The sequence below is a fragment of the Lithobates pipiens genome, unplaced genomic scaffold (genome assembly GCF_037356315.1).
Source record: "Lithobates pipiens isolate NorthernLeopardFrog02 unplaced genomic scaffold, aLitPip1_a1.2 Scaffold_3, whole genome shotgun sequence".
Lineage (NCBI taxonomy): Eukaryota > Metazoa > Chordata > Amphibia > Anura > Ranidae > Lithobates > Lithobates pipiens.
The window spans coordinates 270,594,953-270,610,997 of NW_027507790.1; the positions used below are offsets into that span (position 1 = coordinate 270,594,953).

The following is a 16,045-nucleotide window of genomic DNA, read 5'->3' on the forward strand; positions in this document are numbered from 1 at the left end:
GTGTGTGTGTCTCGGGGGTTACCAAAATAATTGACTCCTTAAGGGGGTCAGTTCACACCACATGCAGTCCAGTGCGTTTTTTTTTTTTGCATTAAAAACGCATGGAAAGTAGGTTACAGTCGGGGGGGGGGGGAGGAGAAAGTACTTGATCTCCTGCTGATTTTGCACATTTGCCCACTGACAAGGAAATGATCAGTCTATAATTTTATTGGTCCTTTTTATTATAACCGTGAGAGACAGAATAACAACAAAAATATCCAGAAAAAAACGCATTAAAAAAATAATAATAAATTGATTTGCATTTTAAGGCGTAAAATAAGAATTTGGCCCCTTTGCAAAACATGACTTGGTACTTGGTAGCAAAACCCTTGTTGGCAATCACAGAGGTGGTCAGACGTTTCTTGTAGTTGGGCCCCCAGGTCTGCACAGCACAGTTTATACAGCCCCGTTCTGTCACTGCGGGGTACGATCATGGGTTGGCCGGCAGACATAGAGCCCAGCAGTTACAAGCACCGATCCCCCTGTATAGTCTTTCAATAAAGCAGCTGACAGCCACAGGAGGGAGAGGAGGAGAAGTGGCTGTCAGCTGCTCTATTGAAAGACTATACAGGGGGATCGGTGCTTGTAACTCCCCCCACCGCCGCACCGATCATCGGTGAGGCTGCCCAAATACCGATACTTGTGGAAATGCATGGTATCGGCACTGATACCGATACTCTTATCGGTGCAACTGTAGTAAACAGGACAAATAGAGAGTGAATCCCCCCTGACAGGTTTTAATCCCTCTCCGCTCCATCCAAAACGAAAAAAAAAAACTTTTTCCTTTTTGTTTATTCTTTAACTGAACAAGCTGAAGTTAGAAGCTGATTGGCTACCATTCCCAGCTGCACCCAATTTTACATTCTCCAGTTTTTTAGTAAATCGGCCCTCTTATGTGCCTTCATGTACACGCCAGTTGCTCCTGCCGTAGTCCGGTGTCTGTTTACCCCCCCGGCTCTGCTTTTGCCTCGTTTTTTGCTGCCACAAAGTTGTGGGGCTGATGTATACCATAGCGGTGGGCCTGTCTGTGTGGGACCGCTTTAGGACCCTGTCCATGGACTTGTCAGTGACGTAGGTTTGAGATCCTTAGGAGGTCGCCCAAAATTTTGACAGTTGCAGCAGATCCTTCTGACCACCTTCAATCGTGCGTTGCTTCCCTGTAGACTTGCTGTGTATGTGAATGCAAAATCCTTTTTAAAAGCAAACAGAATTCTGGGGGCACAGGCCCCAATACTTGTCTGCAGCCAGTTAAATGTTTTTTTTTTTTTAAATTTGCTTCTCTCTTCTGTGCTTTTTTTTTTATTTTTTTTTAATTTTATTTTTATTTTTTCCTTCAGTGGTTCGCACCAGAAGGCTTCCGATCGTTATTTGCTCTTGTAGGAACAAACGGGCAGGGGATCGGCACAAGGTGAGCCAGCATTTCCTACACTGCAAAGGAATAGGCGATCTCCGTGATTAAGCCCCGGGAGGGGGACGAAACATGTTGGGGACGGACGAAACATGTTGGGGATGTGGCCTGGATGGATTGAGCGGAGGCTGCTTTTACCCACTAACTACTCAGGGCTGGGTGAGGTGCGTCGGCGGGGCTAGATCTTCTTATTTTTGCAGAAAGCTGAGGAATAATTATTTGCTTCTCTGGATTGTTCAGAAGGTATGCGCAGTCCACCAGATGTCATGTTTTAGAATGGGGTCTCCAAACTACGGCCCTCCAGTTGTTCAGGAACTACAATTCCCATCATGCCCGGTCATGTCTGTGAATGTCAGAGTTTTACACTGCCTCGTGGGATGTGTAGTTCCACAACAGCTGGAGGGCCGTAGTTTGGAGATCCTTTTTTTTTTTTTTTTTAGATATTGGCAGAATCGAGAGTTCAGGGTAACCCCCGGGACTTTTCGGGTCTCATGGGGTCTCCAGTGGTGAGATCCACTATCTGGGTCCCTGGATCGGTTTCTGGCCTCCTGGAGGTTTTCCCAATCCTTTTGCTGCATTCAGCATAATATAAAATGAATGAACAGACCAGGAACTGTGAAGAGCTCACCAGTGGAGTCCCCATGAGATATGAAATAAGGGGGCATTGAAATGGCTATGGGTGGGACTGGTCATGGGAAGCTGAACTCTGGGCACCACAATGTTAACCACTTCAGCCCCGCAAGGATTTAACCCCCCTTCCTGACCAGAGCACTTTTTGCGATTCAGCACTGCGTCGCTTTAACTGACAATTGCGCGGTCCTGCGACGTTGCACCCAAACAAAATTGACATCCTTTTTTACCCACAAATAGAGCTTTCTTTTGGTGGTATTTGATCACCGCTGCGGTTTTTATTTTTTGCGCTATAAACAAAAAAAGGGACAATTTTTAAGAAAAAAAAAAAGCAATTTTTTTTTCTTTTTTTGCTATAATAAATATCCCCCAAAAATATATAAAAATTAATTTCTTTCTCGATTCAGGCCGATACGTATTCTTCTACATATTTTTGGTAAAAAGAAAAATCGCAATAAGCGTATATTGATTGGTTTGCGCAAAAGTTATAACGTCTACAAAATAGGGGATAGATTTATAGCATTATATAAAAAAAAAAAAAAGTCGTGACTGCGACATTATGGTGGACACTTTTGACACTATTTTGGGACCATTGTCATTTATTCAGCGATCGGTGCTGTAAAAATGCACTGATTACTGTGTAAATGACACTGGCAGGGAAGGGGGTTAAACACGAGGGGGCGATCAAGGGGTTAAGCGTGTCCTAGGGAGTGATTCTAACTGTGGGGGGGGGAATGGGCTATGGGCACGGTCACGGAGTACCACAATGTCGCGATTTAAAGGGGACGTATCTGTACGCTCATTTGCCCAGCCGTGCCATTGTGCCGACGTACATCGTTGTGCCCCGATCGTCACGTGGTTAATATATTCATGTGTGTTTTTTATTTTATTTTTTGGGGTTTTAGATCTGCAAGTTTTCAGATAAAACAGCCTCAGCATTCTGCCCCAGCAGAGGCAGTTTTGAGAATGGGCAAATTGTACAGACAGAATTAGATGCACAGCACCGGTGGGGTGGAGGTACACGCGCTACAATGACACAGAACCATCCGGTGATTTGCACACGGGACACTTGCCCCGGCTCCTGTGTGTTGAGGTGTAAAATATCCGGGGCTGCTGAGCTTCTCAGGCGCCGCACAATGGGGGCTGATTTACTAAAACTGGAGAGTGCAGAAGCCGGTACAGCTCTGCATGGTAGCCAGTCGGCTTCTGACGTCAGCTTGTTCAATTTAAGCTTTGGCAAAAAATTCTAGAAGCTGATTGGTTTCTCTGCAGAGCTGCACCAGATTTTGCACTCTCCAGTTTTTTTTAGTAAATCTCCCTCCTGTATATATCCGCTGTGTGGTGTGACGGGGTCCTAGCTGAGCCTAGATAATCGGGTATCGGTGTAGTCGGTGTTTATCTGGCGCTCCAGATGGAGTAATCCTAATACCGTGTACACAAGACCGGACTTTCCGGCAGACTAGGTCCAACGGTCTTCCCAATGGACTTTTCCGTGGAGTTCCAACAGACTTTCCGAACAGACTTGGCCACACACAATCACACCAAAGTCCAACGGATTAGACCGTGATGACGTACGACCGGACTAGAATAAGGAAGTTCATAGCCGATAGCTGCCCTAGCGTCGGTTTTCGTCCGTCAGACTAGCATACACATGAACGGATTTTTCCACCGGACTCGAGTCCGTCAGAAAGATTTAAAACATGTTCTAAATCTAAAGTCCGTCCAATTTTTAGACGGCAAAGGTGCAATTCATTCTGTCGGACCTTTGCTGTCAAAGTCCAGTCGTGTGTACACGGCATTAAGGGGTATAGACTCTGGTTATAATTGGGTGGGGATGTATCCATAGGTTGGGTAATTGGGAAAAGAAAGGGGTATTAAGGGTTAAAAAGTAAGGCGGCCATCCTTCTTCAGAATGTGAGAGTGTATAAAATAAAATTCGTCCATAAGACACAAAAATGTATAAAATCTCAAAGTGGCTTCCAACACCAGCACAAGGTGCGTGCCCCTCCGCCAGCACAAGGTGCGTGCCCCTCCGCCACATAAAGTGCGTGCTTACCAGAAGGCAAGCTCTCCTGAGCCTGCGGCTAATACCCAGCCAGGGCCTTTATCCAGGGAGTATGGAATAGTGGCTCAGGAGTGCTTGATAGGTGAGATAAAAGATATGCAGCAAGCGACCGTGGAGACTCGATCAGGGGCGTACCTAGAGCATTTGGCACCCGGGGCGGATCCTATATCTGGCACCCCCCCCCCCCCCCCCCACCATAAAATGTAAAAAACACCCACCGTGTCCCCTGCATACCTCTGTATCCTTCAATATCTTTTTGTCACTACTGTGTACCCCCCCTCTCCACAACTGCACCGCTGGACCCCTTTACATTACACAGGACATTGCGCCTAAGGACCTCTTTACATTACACAGCCCCCTGCACCTCTGGACCCCTTTACATTACACAGCTCTTGTACCACTGGACCCCTTTACATAACATAGCACCCTGAACCTCCTGACCCCTTTACATTACACAGTGCCCTGCTCCTCTGGACCCCTTTACATTACACAGGACCTTGCGCCTAAGGACCCCTTTACATTACACAGCAGCCTGCACCTCTGGACCCCTTTACATTACACAGCCCTTGTACCTCTGGACCCCTTTACATTACACAGCACCCTGCACATCTGCACCCCTTTACATTACACAGCCCCTCACAGCTCTGGACCCTCTGCATGTTACACAGATCCCCCTACAGTGCAGACCCCCCTCCCTACCATACAAACCCCCATCTACAGTGTAGACCCCCCTACAGTACAGACCCCCCTCCTACAGTGCAGACCCCCCTACAGCGCAGACCCCCCCTACAGTGCAGAATCTTCCCCTACAGTACAGACCCCCTTCTACAGTGCAGGACCCCCCCCTACAGTGCAGGACCCACCACCGTAAAGAACCCCTAGTGTACCTGGAGCCCAAGGCAGCGGCATTGCAGGGGCGAGGTGCGAGCAGCACCCGAGTGGAGTGTCACCTGTCGGCTCAGTGATCCGGGACCCGGTGCAATAATCCCCTTCTCTCTGTAGTCACGTGACTCACATCGCGCCGTTCAGATCAGTCTCGGGCAGCGGCTGTCACTCACAGCCGAGCAGAGTGAAGCCGCCTCCCCCTCCTTGTCTACACAGTGCTGTGCATGGAGGAGGGGGAGGCGGCTTCACTCTGCTTCACTCTGCTCGGCTGTGAGTGACAGCCGCTGCCCGAGACTGATCAGAACGGCAGCGCGGCGCGACCACAGAGAGAAGGGGAGCCGGGTCCCGGATCACTGAGCTGGCAGATGTCACTCCACTCGGGTGCTGCTCCCCCCCCCCCCCCCCCCCCCCCCCCCCCCCGCAATGCTGCCCAGTGCCTCGGGCTCCTCGCGGCGCTGTCTGACACTTCAGTTGCGGAGAGGGGGGGGGGCGCTGGCCTGACACTCCCCCCCAGTGTGTGGCACCCGGGGTGGCACGCCCCCCGCCCCCCCACTTAGTACGCCCCTGGACTCGATCGATCGGAGGTCATGGATATAGACCAGGTATTACCCCACATAGAAAGGAGCTCACCATGGTGCAAATCCTTTCATACACATTTTTTTTTTTTTTTTTTTTTTAAGCTAAAAAAATTTGCACTTACAGATGTAGAATTAAAGATATCACCGTCCACTCAGATCAACAACGCGATGACTTCAGCACGCCACTCTTCCCTGAACCCCCACCAACTGATCCAGCGGTTGCAGCAGCTGACCACAGAGGTTAGCCGAGGAAAGATGACCTCCGGTAATCTCTGGTTTAGGACGGGGTCTTCAAATTTTTTAAACAAAGAGCCAGTTTATTGTCCTTCAGACTTTAGGAGGGCCAGATTGTGGCCAGCAGGGGGCAGAAAATGTCCCGGGCTCCCGACATCGCTGAGAATAAATATGGCCTCGGGATTGGTGGTCAATACGAGGAGTAGTGCTCCTATTAGTAGGAGAAATAGTATCCCATCATTGGTATTGGTTAGGGCCGGGGAAAAAAATGATTTAAATCTTGAATTGAGTTGAGAGGTCAAATAGATTCAAAATTTCAGCAAATCGATTTTTTTTTTTTTTTTTTTTAGATTTTATTTATTTTTCACCAGGACCGCTCTGGTACTGAGAATCTGCGGGCTTCAGCCTAGTCTGCAAGGCCGGACGCCACGGACTAGGCCTGCAGCTTCTCGGGACCAGCGCGGTGTTCATCAAAAAATAAATAAAAATCAAATTGTGAATCGTGTTTTTTCCCCAATCGTCTTTCAGGACAGCCACCTTAGAGAGACACCGGCTCCTCCCCTCTGAGGAAACACCGCCTTCAATTTCATAATTTAAGCCTCCTCCTCCCTTCGTTCCTCAGTTATGGTGTTTCCTCCGGCGGGGAGACACCGCCAAGGAACCTTAAGGCTAAATTCGGTTGGTGAAACTGAAGCCATCCGAGCGGAGCCCTGGCCCCGTTCGGCTATCCGACCGTTCATCGGTCGGTCCAGGACAGTCCTATCAGCGGGGAGCTGAAGTGTTCGTACTGTCCATATACCCTAAACTCCGCTTGGGGAAAGCGGGAAGTTTATGGGGTCGTCCGTTCGTTCACCCGCGGGGGTTTCAACGGAACAAACAGTCCAGTCGGCTGGGGAAGCTGAATACTCGACTGACCTTTACACGCACTCCAATCTTCGCTTGGGGAAAGCAGGAAGTCTTTGGAGAGGTTCATCCCTGCGTTTCGCCCAGTGGGGTACTGAACGAAGGCGTCCAGGGCCCCCCTGTGTACGCAGCCGGCTGGGAGCTGGAAGCCGGACCGGTAGGCGGGCGACGTCAGTTCCGGTGGGGGCGGACCCCTTCGTTCGATCCGCGTCTTCCGGTTCCGGACGCGGCACGTGAAGGGGAACCTAGCGTTCGACTGGTGCAGCCTCTCTTTTCACAGTTGCACAGGTAGCTGTTAGAGGCGCGTTCGTACCACGCTTCCTCAACGGGAGAATGTCCGAGGCAGAGGCTTCAAAAACTCCTGGAGATAATAGCACCAGCCACTCGAAGGTAAGAGGAAACCTGGGGAGGTGTTCCCTTACTTGTATCCAGTAGCTCCACTGGTGTTCCTCCTTGGTGGTCGGGGGGAAGGGTAGTGTGTCTGGGATCCTGGTGATGGTTGATCCTAGGGGGGGCACTCCCGGTGGTCCTCTATGTAGCGCTGGTGTTGCTGTTTTTTAGGCTCATGCTGCCCCTTCCTGTGTTTTGTGTCTTTCAGAAAGCCACGAGCAAGTCCCCCCATGGTTCTAAGAAGAAGTGCCCTTCATGTAGAACGTCTATGGGAGACTCTTGGTCTAAAGCTATTTGCAAACAATGTATTGAGGATTTACTTAAGGAACAGGCAGTAGAGCAGGGTGCAGATCTGGTAGCTTCTATGAAGGAACTCTCTGGTACCTTTCAGTCCTTCCAAAACTTTTTTTCCAGTTTTCAGTGGCCCCAGCCTCCGAGCACTCCTACACCAGCGCAGCAGAGTGTACCATCCAGCCCTGTGGATGTTCCTCCTGCAAGGGGAGAGAATTCAGAGGGTCCCAGGGAGGAAGCTGAGGAGGAAATTGACAGTGTCGTTTCAGACTCCCAGGGGGAGTCTGACGCAGAGGTGTTGGATGGGGAATCCAGCAGAATCTCGCGGTATAAGCTTTCCCTGGAGGATGTGGATGAGCTCTTGGGAGCGATTCATACCACTTTAGGCATTCAAGAAGAAACTAAGACATTGTCACTCCATGATCGGATGTACAAGGGCATGGGGGAACAAAAGAAGCGGGTGTTCCCAGTGCATAACGTCTTGATCGATACCATCAAGAAGGAATGGCGGGATCCCGAAAGGAAACCTTTCTTTTCTGGGGCATTAAGACGTAGGTTTCCTTTTTCGGAGGAAGAGACTCTCGTCTGGAATAAATCTCCCAAACTAGACGCTGCTTTTTCCCAGGTGTCCAGACACACTGATCTATCCTTTGAGGATATGGGGGTACTGTCTAACTCTATGGATCGAAGGATGGATTACCTTCTTAAGAAGGCCTGGGATTCGTCACAGGGAAATCTTAAGCCAGCCATGGCAACCACGGTGGTGGCCCGCAACATGGAGTATTGGCTCACCCAGATTAGCGCACACATTGAAGCAGGGACAGCAAAGGAGACTATTCTATCCTCCTTTCCCATGCTTCTTAAAGGGATAGCCTACATAGCGGACGCTTCGGCGGAATCCGTGAGGATGTCGGCAAGGTCCTTGGCCCTGACCAACTCTGCCAGGAGAGCCTTATGGTTGAAGACCTGGCCTGGAGACAATGCATCCAAACTTAAACTTTGTGGAATCCCCTTTACAGGAGATCTACTGTTTGGACCAGGTCTTGAAACAGTGCTAGATCGCACAGCAGACAAAAGAAAGGCCTTTCCTGTTAAAAGGAAATTTGGGGAACAAGCCAAAAAGACTCGTCCCCAGAAAAGGGTTGTACCACCCCGTACGGTTCAGCAGAAGAAAAGTTGGGGACTCAAAAGCAAGGGCCCCGGGGGAGCAATTTTTCGCCCTCCTGAACAGCCCGAAAAATCTCAGTGACAGGGTCACGGTGGGAGGAAGATTGGGGGCCTTCCTCCCACAGTGGGGAAATGATTTCCTCCAATCAGTTTGTCTTGGGGATCGTCAGAGGAGGTTACCATTTGGAGTTTTCGGAACTCCCTCCTCTGAGGTTCCTTGTCACCGAGCTGCCAAAATGCGCAGAAAAATCATCTGCCCTTCTTTCCTCTCTTCAGGAGTTGGAAGAACAGGAGGTGGTAGTACGGGTTCCAGTAGGAGAGACAAGCAGAGGCTTCTACTCTCATGTCTTCGTGATTCGCAAGCCTTCGGGAAAGTTCAGGCTCATCCTGAACCTGAAGCCCCTGAATGTCTCAGTTACCTACAGAAGGTTTCGGATGGATTCGGTTTACTCAGTAAAAGCACTCCTACCTCCGAACTGCTTCATGGCATCAATAGATCTGAAAGATGCATACCTGCATATTCCAATCGCAGAGTCCCACCAGCGTTTTCTCAGACTGGCAGTGAGAACTCCAATGGAAGTACTACACCTTCAGTTCAGAGCGCTTCCTTTCGGACTATCCTCTTCCCCCCGAATCTTCACCAAAGTGATGGCAGAAGTTCTGGCATTTCTGCGTCTCAGGGGAATCTCGGTGATCGCATATCTCGACGATCTCCTTCTGTTTGCCCCTTCCCCAGCACAATTAATTCAGGATTTACAGGTCACAAGAAACCTGTTAGTAAGCCTGGGTTGGCTCCTGAACCTGGAGAAATCCAACTTAATCCCTTCCCAGAGGGTCACTTTCCTAGGGTACGAGTTGGACTCAACAGTACAAAGGGTCTTTCTTCCTTTGGAAAAAATTCAAAAGATAGACAGGGCTCTGTTGTTTCTTCAGGGCAACCACCAGATCTCCATAAGGAAGATCATGTCAGCGCTAGGGTTGCTGACATCCGCTCTTCCAGCGGTTCAGTGGGCAGGGTTACATTACCGCCCTCTACAATTATTTGTGCTGAAGGTTTGGGATCACAGCCAGGAATCTTTGGATTCTCTGGTTTCGATTCCAGATCAGGTAAAGAGGTCCCTCTGGTGGTGGAGGAAGGGAGCAAATTTGTCCCAAGGTCTAGAGTGGGTCATGCCAACCTCCAGGGTGGTCACGACCGATGCAAGCAGCTCAGGTTGGGGGGCACACCTAGACTCCCAATTAATACAGGGTATTTGGGAAAAGAGGGACTCGAGGAGATCCTCGAATTGGAGGGAGCTGAGGGCAGTAGATCTAGCTCTCAGAACCTTTCAGAAGGAGCTCCGGGGGAATCACGTAAGGGTAAGGTCGGACAACTCCTCGGTGGTAGCTTACATCAACAGACAGGGGGGCACCAGGAGCAAGTCCTTATGGGCCCTAGCGGAAGCCATCCTCAGATGGGCCGAAGCAAATATCCTGTCCCTTTCAGCAATCCACTTGAAGGGAGAACAAAATCAGGTGGCAGATTTTCTCAGCAGGAGAACTCTGAGAGAAGGCAATTGGGTTCTCAAGCAGGAAATATTCGAAATGATCACCCGGAGATGGGGGATTCCTGCAATAGATCTCTTTGCCGCAAGGGAAAACGCGAAGGTAGCAACGTTCTTCTCCATAAACAGGGGGGACGGGGCATTGGCGGTGGACGCACTAGCACAGAGTTGGGGTTTCTCCAGGTGCTATGCTTTCCCCCCTCCAGTGCTCATTCCAGCAGTATTAAGGAAATTTCAAGTGGAGAATACTACCCTCATTCTAATTGCACCTCACTGGCCCAGGAGGCCGTGGTTCTCGATCTTGAAGGGCCTGTCTGTAGAACCCCCCTGGATTCTCCCAGTGCAGGAGGATCTCCTGTCTCAAGGTCCGGTGTTCTGCCCTCAGGTAGGACGATGGAACCTGGCAGCGTGGCTTCTGAGGAAGAATTGCTGAAAGCCAAGGGCTTCTCAGACCGGTTGGTAGCCACTCTTCTAAACTGTAGGAAAAAGGAAACCCAGTCCATTTACTTAAAGGTATGGAAACGGTTTAACAGCTGGTGTTCAGAGGGTTCCTTCAACGTGCATAGCCCTGTAGCCGTTCTAGAGTTCCTACAGGCAGGGGCGGATAAGGGGTTAGCGCTTGGAACACTAAAAGCTCAGGTTTCCGCTTTGAGCGTGTTTTTAGAGAAACATCTAGCGTCAGATCCTTGGGTCGTAAGGTTCTTCAGGGCCCTAGGTAGGCAAAGACCAGCTTCAAGCTCCCCCTTCCCGGTTTGGGATCTTTCTTTAGTTTTACAGGTTCTCACAGGGGAACCTTTTGAGCCGTTAGAATCTTGCTCATTAAAGCTGATCACTCTCAAAACGGTGTTTTTGGTGGCGATCACTACAGCAAGAAGAGTAAGTGAACTCGAAGCCCTTTCTGTCAGGGCTCCCTTTTTTCAGGTTTTTCCGGATCGTCTGGTTTTGAAGATAGATCCGGCCTTTTTGCCTAAGGTAGCCTCTAGTTTCCACAGGATGCAGGAGATTGTGCTACCTACATTTTGTTCAAATCCAGTTAGAGAACAGGAACACATGTTTCACAGACTAGATGTTAGAAGATGTGTTCTTTATTATTTAGACTGCACAAGTCAGTTCAGAAAGACAGATTCACTTTTTGTTTTATTTTCAGGTGCCAGGAAGGGTTCCAAAGCCTCTAGACGTACCATAGCTAGATGGTTAAGGTTAGCCATTGGGCAGGCATACGTGGCAGGGGGATTAGATCCTCCAGCTGGGATTAGAGCACACTCGACCAGGGCCGTGGCAACTTCTCAGGCAGAGTGGGCTGGTGCATCTCCGGAACAGATCTGTAGAGCTGCAACGTGGTCCAGTTTTTCTACGTTTGTGAGACACTATAGACTGGATCTTCTGTCAGCCAAAGACCAAGCCTTTGGTCGTAAGGTGCTACAGGCAGTAGTCCCACCCTAAGGTAATATACTCGCTTATCCTCTCTAAGGTGGCTGTCCTGAAAGACGATTGGGGAAAAATGGAATTACGTACCGGTAATGTCCTTTTCCAGGAGTCTTTCAGGACAGCACCGGTTCCCACCCAAATTGTTGCAGATCATCGGGAACTCATTACATGAGATCGTCAGGTAAGACTTAAAAAGTTTATTTGTTTGACGTGTTCTTGTGTCTACCCAGTTTGGCCGGAGGTACTCTGGAAGAACTGAGGAACGAAGGGAGGAGGAGGCTTAAATTATGAAATTGAAGGCGGTGTTTCCTCAGAGGGGAGGAGCCGGTGTCTCTCTAAGGTGGCTGTCCTGAAAGACTCCTGGAAAAGGACATTACCGGTACGTAATTCCATTTTTTTTTTTTTTTTTTGGGGATAAAGGCTAGCAAAGGGTCACATCTGGCCCTCGGGCCGCAGTTTGGAGACCCCCTGGTCTATGAGGACCGGAGCGATGTCATGAGGTCCCTTCCAGTTCTGCCTCAATGTAAACGATGATCTCTCAAAGTGGCAGTGTAAAAAAAGAAAAAAATAATATAAACTTTTTTTCTTCTTTTTTTTTTTTTTTATTTATATAAATTAAAAAACGAAAACAAAAAAAGTTTATGTATTTATTTTGAAAGTGCCCCTATCCCCCCTGTGTTTGCACGCAGTGGTGAACACATACGTAAGTCACGCCCACATATGTAAGCGGTGTTCGCACCACACATGTGAGGTATCGCTACGAACATTGGAGTGAGAGCAATAATTCTAGCCCTAAGATCTCCATTTGTAACTGTAAACTGGTAACCTGTAAAAAAAAAAAAAAAAAAAGTTACAGCGTTGCCTATGGAGATTTTTATGTACCGTAGTTTGGTGCCATTCCATGAGTGATTGCGCAATTTTAACCACTTCCATACTGGGCCTTTTCTGGCACTTCTCTCCTACATGCAAAAAAAAATCATAATTACTCAGAACCCCCAAACATTATATATGTTTTTAGCAGACACCCTAGGACAGTGATGGTGAACCTTGGCACCCCAGGTGTTTTGGAACTACATTTCCCATGATGCTCATCCACACTGCAGAATGCATGAGCATCATGGGAAATGTAGTTCCAAAACATCTGGGGTGCCAAGGTTCGCCATCACTGCCCTAGGGAATAAAATGGCGGTCGTTGCAACTTTTTATGTCACACGGTATTTGCGCAACAATTTTTCAAATACATTTTGTTTTTTGGAGGGGAAAAAACTGTTCCATGAATTAACCGATTGCCGACCAGCTGCCGCAGAATGGCACGGCTGAGCGAACATGACATTGCTCTACATCGCTTCACCTTTTGGCCACATATCGGCCTAAAGTGAGGAAAAAATTTGTTTTATACAAATAAAAACACCAAACACAATATCTTTAACTTTTTGCTGTAATAGATATCCCACATTTATTATTATTATTATTATTATTTTTTTTTTTATTTTTTTTTGCCCACATTTATATCTATTATAGCAAAAATTAAAAGATATTGTGTGTGGTGGGTGTTTTTTGAAAAAAAAAAAAAAAAAAAAGTCACTACTTTTGTTTATAGCGCAAAAAATAAAAAGTGCAGCAGTGCTCAAATACCACTAAAAGAAAGCTCTATTTGTGGGGAAGAAACTGTATAAAAATGTTGTTTGGGTACAACGTGGCATGACTGCAATTGTCATTCAAAATGTGATCGTGCTGAAATTGTTGGTCTGGGCAGGAAGGTGTATAAGTGCTCGGCATTGAAGTGGTTAAAAGAAGGTGGCCATTGGAGTTGCCATCAAAGTGCCCCGAGTCCTCTGACATTACCAAGCAATTTTCTGCTCCCATTTGCCTTTCCAGTCGGTGAATGCCCGTCCTCTTCTCTCCTTGCAGCTCCCTGAGTCAGTGGGTTCATGCATGCGATGCCCTGGAGCTACCGGCCCGGGAGAGGGAACGTCTGGATACCCTGATAGATCAGCTCTACAAGGACATAGAAAAAGGTCAGTGTCGGAGGAGCTGAAAGTGGTGTGTGTGTGTGTGTGTGTGTGTGTGTGTTTTATTTATTTATTTTTTATTTTTTTCCTTTTTGATTTAATTAAGAGAATAAACCATGTGATTTAAAGGATAAGTTCACCTTTTCATAAAAAAATAAAGCAAGACCACGCTGATAAGGAAATGTGAGCCAACTTTCTCTTGGGACTTGGGGCCCCCATGGAAAGAGGAGACTCTAATTCAGGGGTAGGCAACCTCGGCACTACAAATTCCATCATGCCTCTGACTTTAGGAGTCATGCCTTTTTGATTGTCAGGGCCTTGCAATGTTCTCCTGGGACTTGTAGTTTCACCACAGCTGGGGGGGCTGAGGTTGCCTGCCCTCCCCCCCCCCCCCCGCTCTAATTGGTCAGCGTAGCCAAGCTGGCCAATCGCCACATTGCGATCACCTGAAAAGTGAAACTGCTCCAAATATCCCGGCCACCCCCTCTGGACCTCGCTGACGCATAGCGCCCGCGATGTTACATACAGCCCAAGAGTTGCGTATCCATCATAATGCTGGCAATGGTTGTGATGCCCCTCCTAATGCCATGTACACGGTATTACACCGCCCTGGAGTGAGCTTTCAGCATAATGCAGTTAATGGTTGTGATTGCCTTTTTGTAACTGTTATCACACTAATGGAAGGGTCTTTACTATCTATCTATCTATCTATCTATCTATCTATATATATATATATATATATATAATCTCTATCTCGAGAACTGTGGATGAAATGGAGAGAGGACCGCCGCAAACACCATAAAGCCCTGATCCACCATACAGACCAGCCGACTGGGTGATTAAACTGAGGACTCCTAGAGGAGAGTGGATGAAATGGCATCACCAGAATAGTAATATTACATGCTTGCCCTAGGCCACGGGATCTCAAACCTTCCAGCTGTTATGAAACTACAAGTCCCATCATACCTCTGCCTGTGCTTGTAACTGGCGGACTTGCAATGCCTCATGGGACTTGTAGTTTCTCAGCAGCTGGAGGGCCGCCAGTTGGAGACCCCACGGGACTAAGCTGTATAAAGGTGAGAGGCTCGTGAGCACATAGGTGACACCATAGTGGAAGAAAGAGAAGATTGTTTATTTATATGGACTTTCACAGCTAATGGTGAAGGGATATATACCACCATTATATACAAAACAGGACAATTTGTTCATGAACTAGAATATACACACACACACACACACACACACACACACACACACACACACACATATATATATATATATATAGATATACACATATATACATACTTACATTACACACACACACACAGCCCTCAAAAATTACACTCACCTACTCACATTTTGTGAGTGCATTTTGAGGGCTGGCGTGGAAGGGCTGCCTGCAGCGGAGGGGGGTGAGCACCGCTGGAAGCCTGGGTGGGAGTCCTTCTCCCATCGATCGCGGAGGGGAAGAGAGAGAGAGACGCTCGAATGTTCAAAGCGCGGCGCAGGGGGAAACACAACGATAACATCTTTCATTTAACATTGCCGTGTTCCCCACTGCTCGCTGATACAGATACAGCCCCGCCCCCTTGTCCCAGGACTTTGATAGACAGATCACCCGTCCAATCGGGACGGGTGATCTGTCATTAAAAGTTCCCGACCAGAGGGCAGGGCTGTATATGACATTGAGCGGTGGGAACTCTGCAATTGAATTGAAAGCTATTATTGCTGTGTTCCCTGCGCTCTGAACATCTGGGCGTCTCTCCTGTTCCTCTCCTCCGCTGCATGGAGGATGGTGGGCACAGGCTGCGCATGGTGGGCGCAGGCTGCATGGAGGATGGTGGGCACAGGCTGCATGGTGGAGGCAGGCTGCATTGATGGGCATGGATAAAGTTGTTGTTGTTTTTATAACTTAATTCTGCATAAAACTTTTTAAGTGTAATTTAATGAGATAGTTTATGAGGGCATGTCTAGGGGCAGGACTGGGTGTGTCTAGGGACAGGGTGTGTTTATGGGCGGGGTTGGGTGGGGCAACCGAGTAACCCTTGAGGCCTGGCTAGTAGCTCAGGACTTGAAATTTTGAGCCGTGTGTGTGTGTATGTATGTATGTATGTATGTATGTGTATATATATATATATATATATATATATATATATATATATATATATATATATATATATATATATATATATATATATATATATATATATATATTTTGTCTTTGTTTCTCTCGGAGTTTGGGAGGAAACCCACGCAGGCACAGGGAGAACATGCAAACACCAGGCAGGTAGTGTTGTGGTTGGTAATTCGAACCAGGGACCCTTTTTACTGCTAGGCGAGAGTGCTAACCACTACACCACTGTCGTGTGTGTGTGTGTGTGTGTGTGTGTGTATACATACATACACATATCTCTCTAAAAGGGGAAACTGGTCCCTATGAGGTGGTCAAAAGGAGCCAATAAAGTGGTGGT

General features: G+C 48.0%; 1 protein-coding gene across 1 annotated transcript in view; it reads left to right on the top strand.

The window, feature by feature from the left end:
• The window catches only part of SMYD5 (SMYD family member 5), a 43,570-nt gene that overhangs the window by 18,305 nt on the left and 9,220 nt on the right, over positions 1 to 16,045 (top strand). The window contains exons 8-9 of the mRNA XM_077463180.1: positions 1,377 to 1,447; positions 13,474 to 13,580. Of these exons, the coding sequence (XP_077319306.1) occupies positions 1,377 to 1,447; positions 13,474 to 13,580 (178 nt within the window). The remainder of the gene's footprint in view (positions 1 to 1,376; positions 1,448 to 13,473; positions 13,581 to 16,045) is intronic.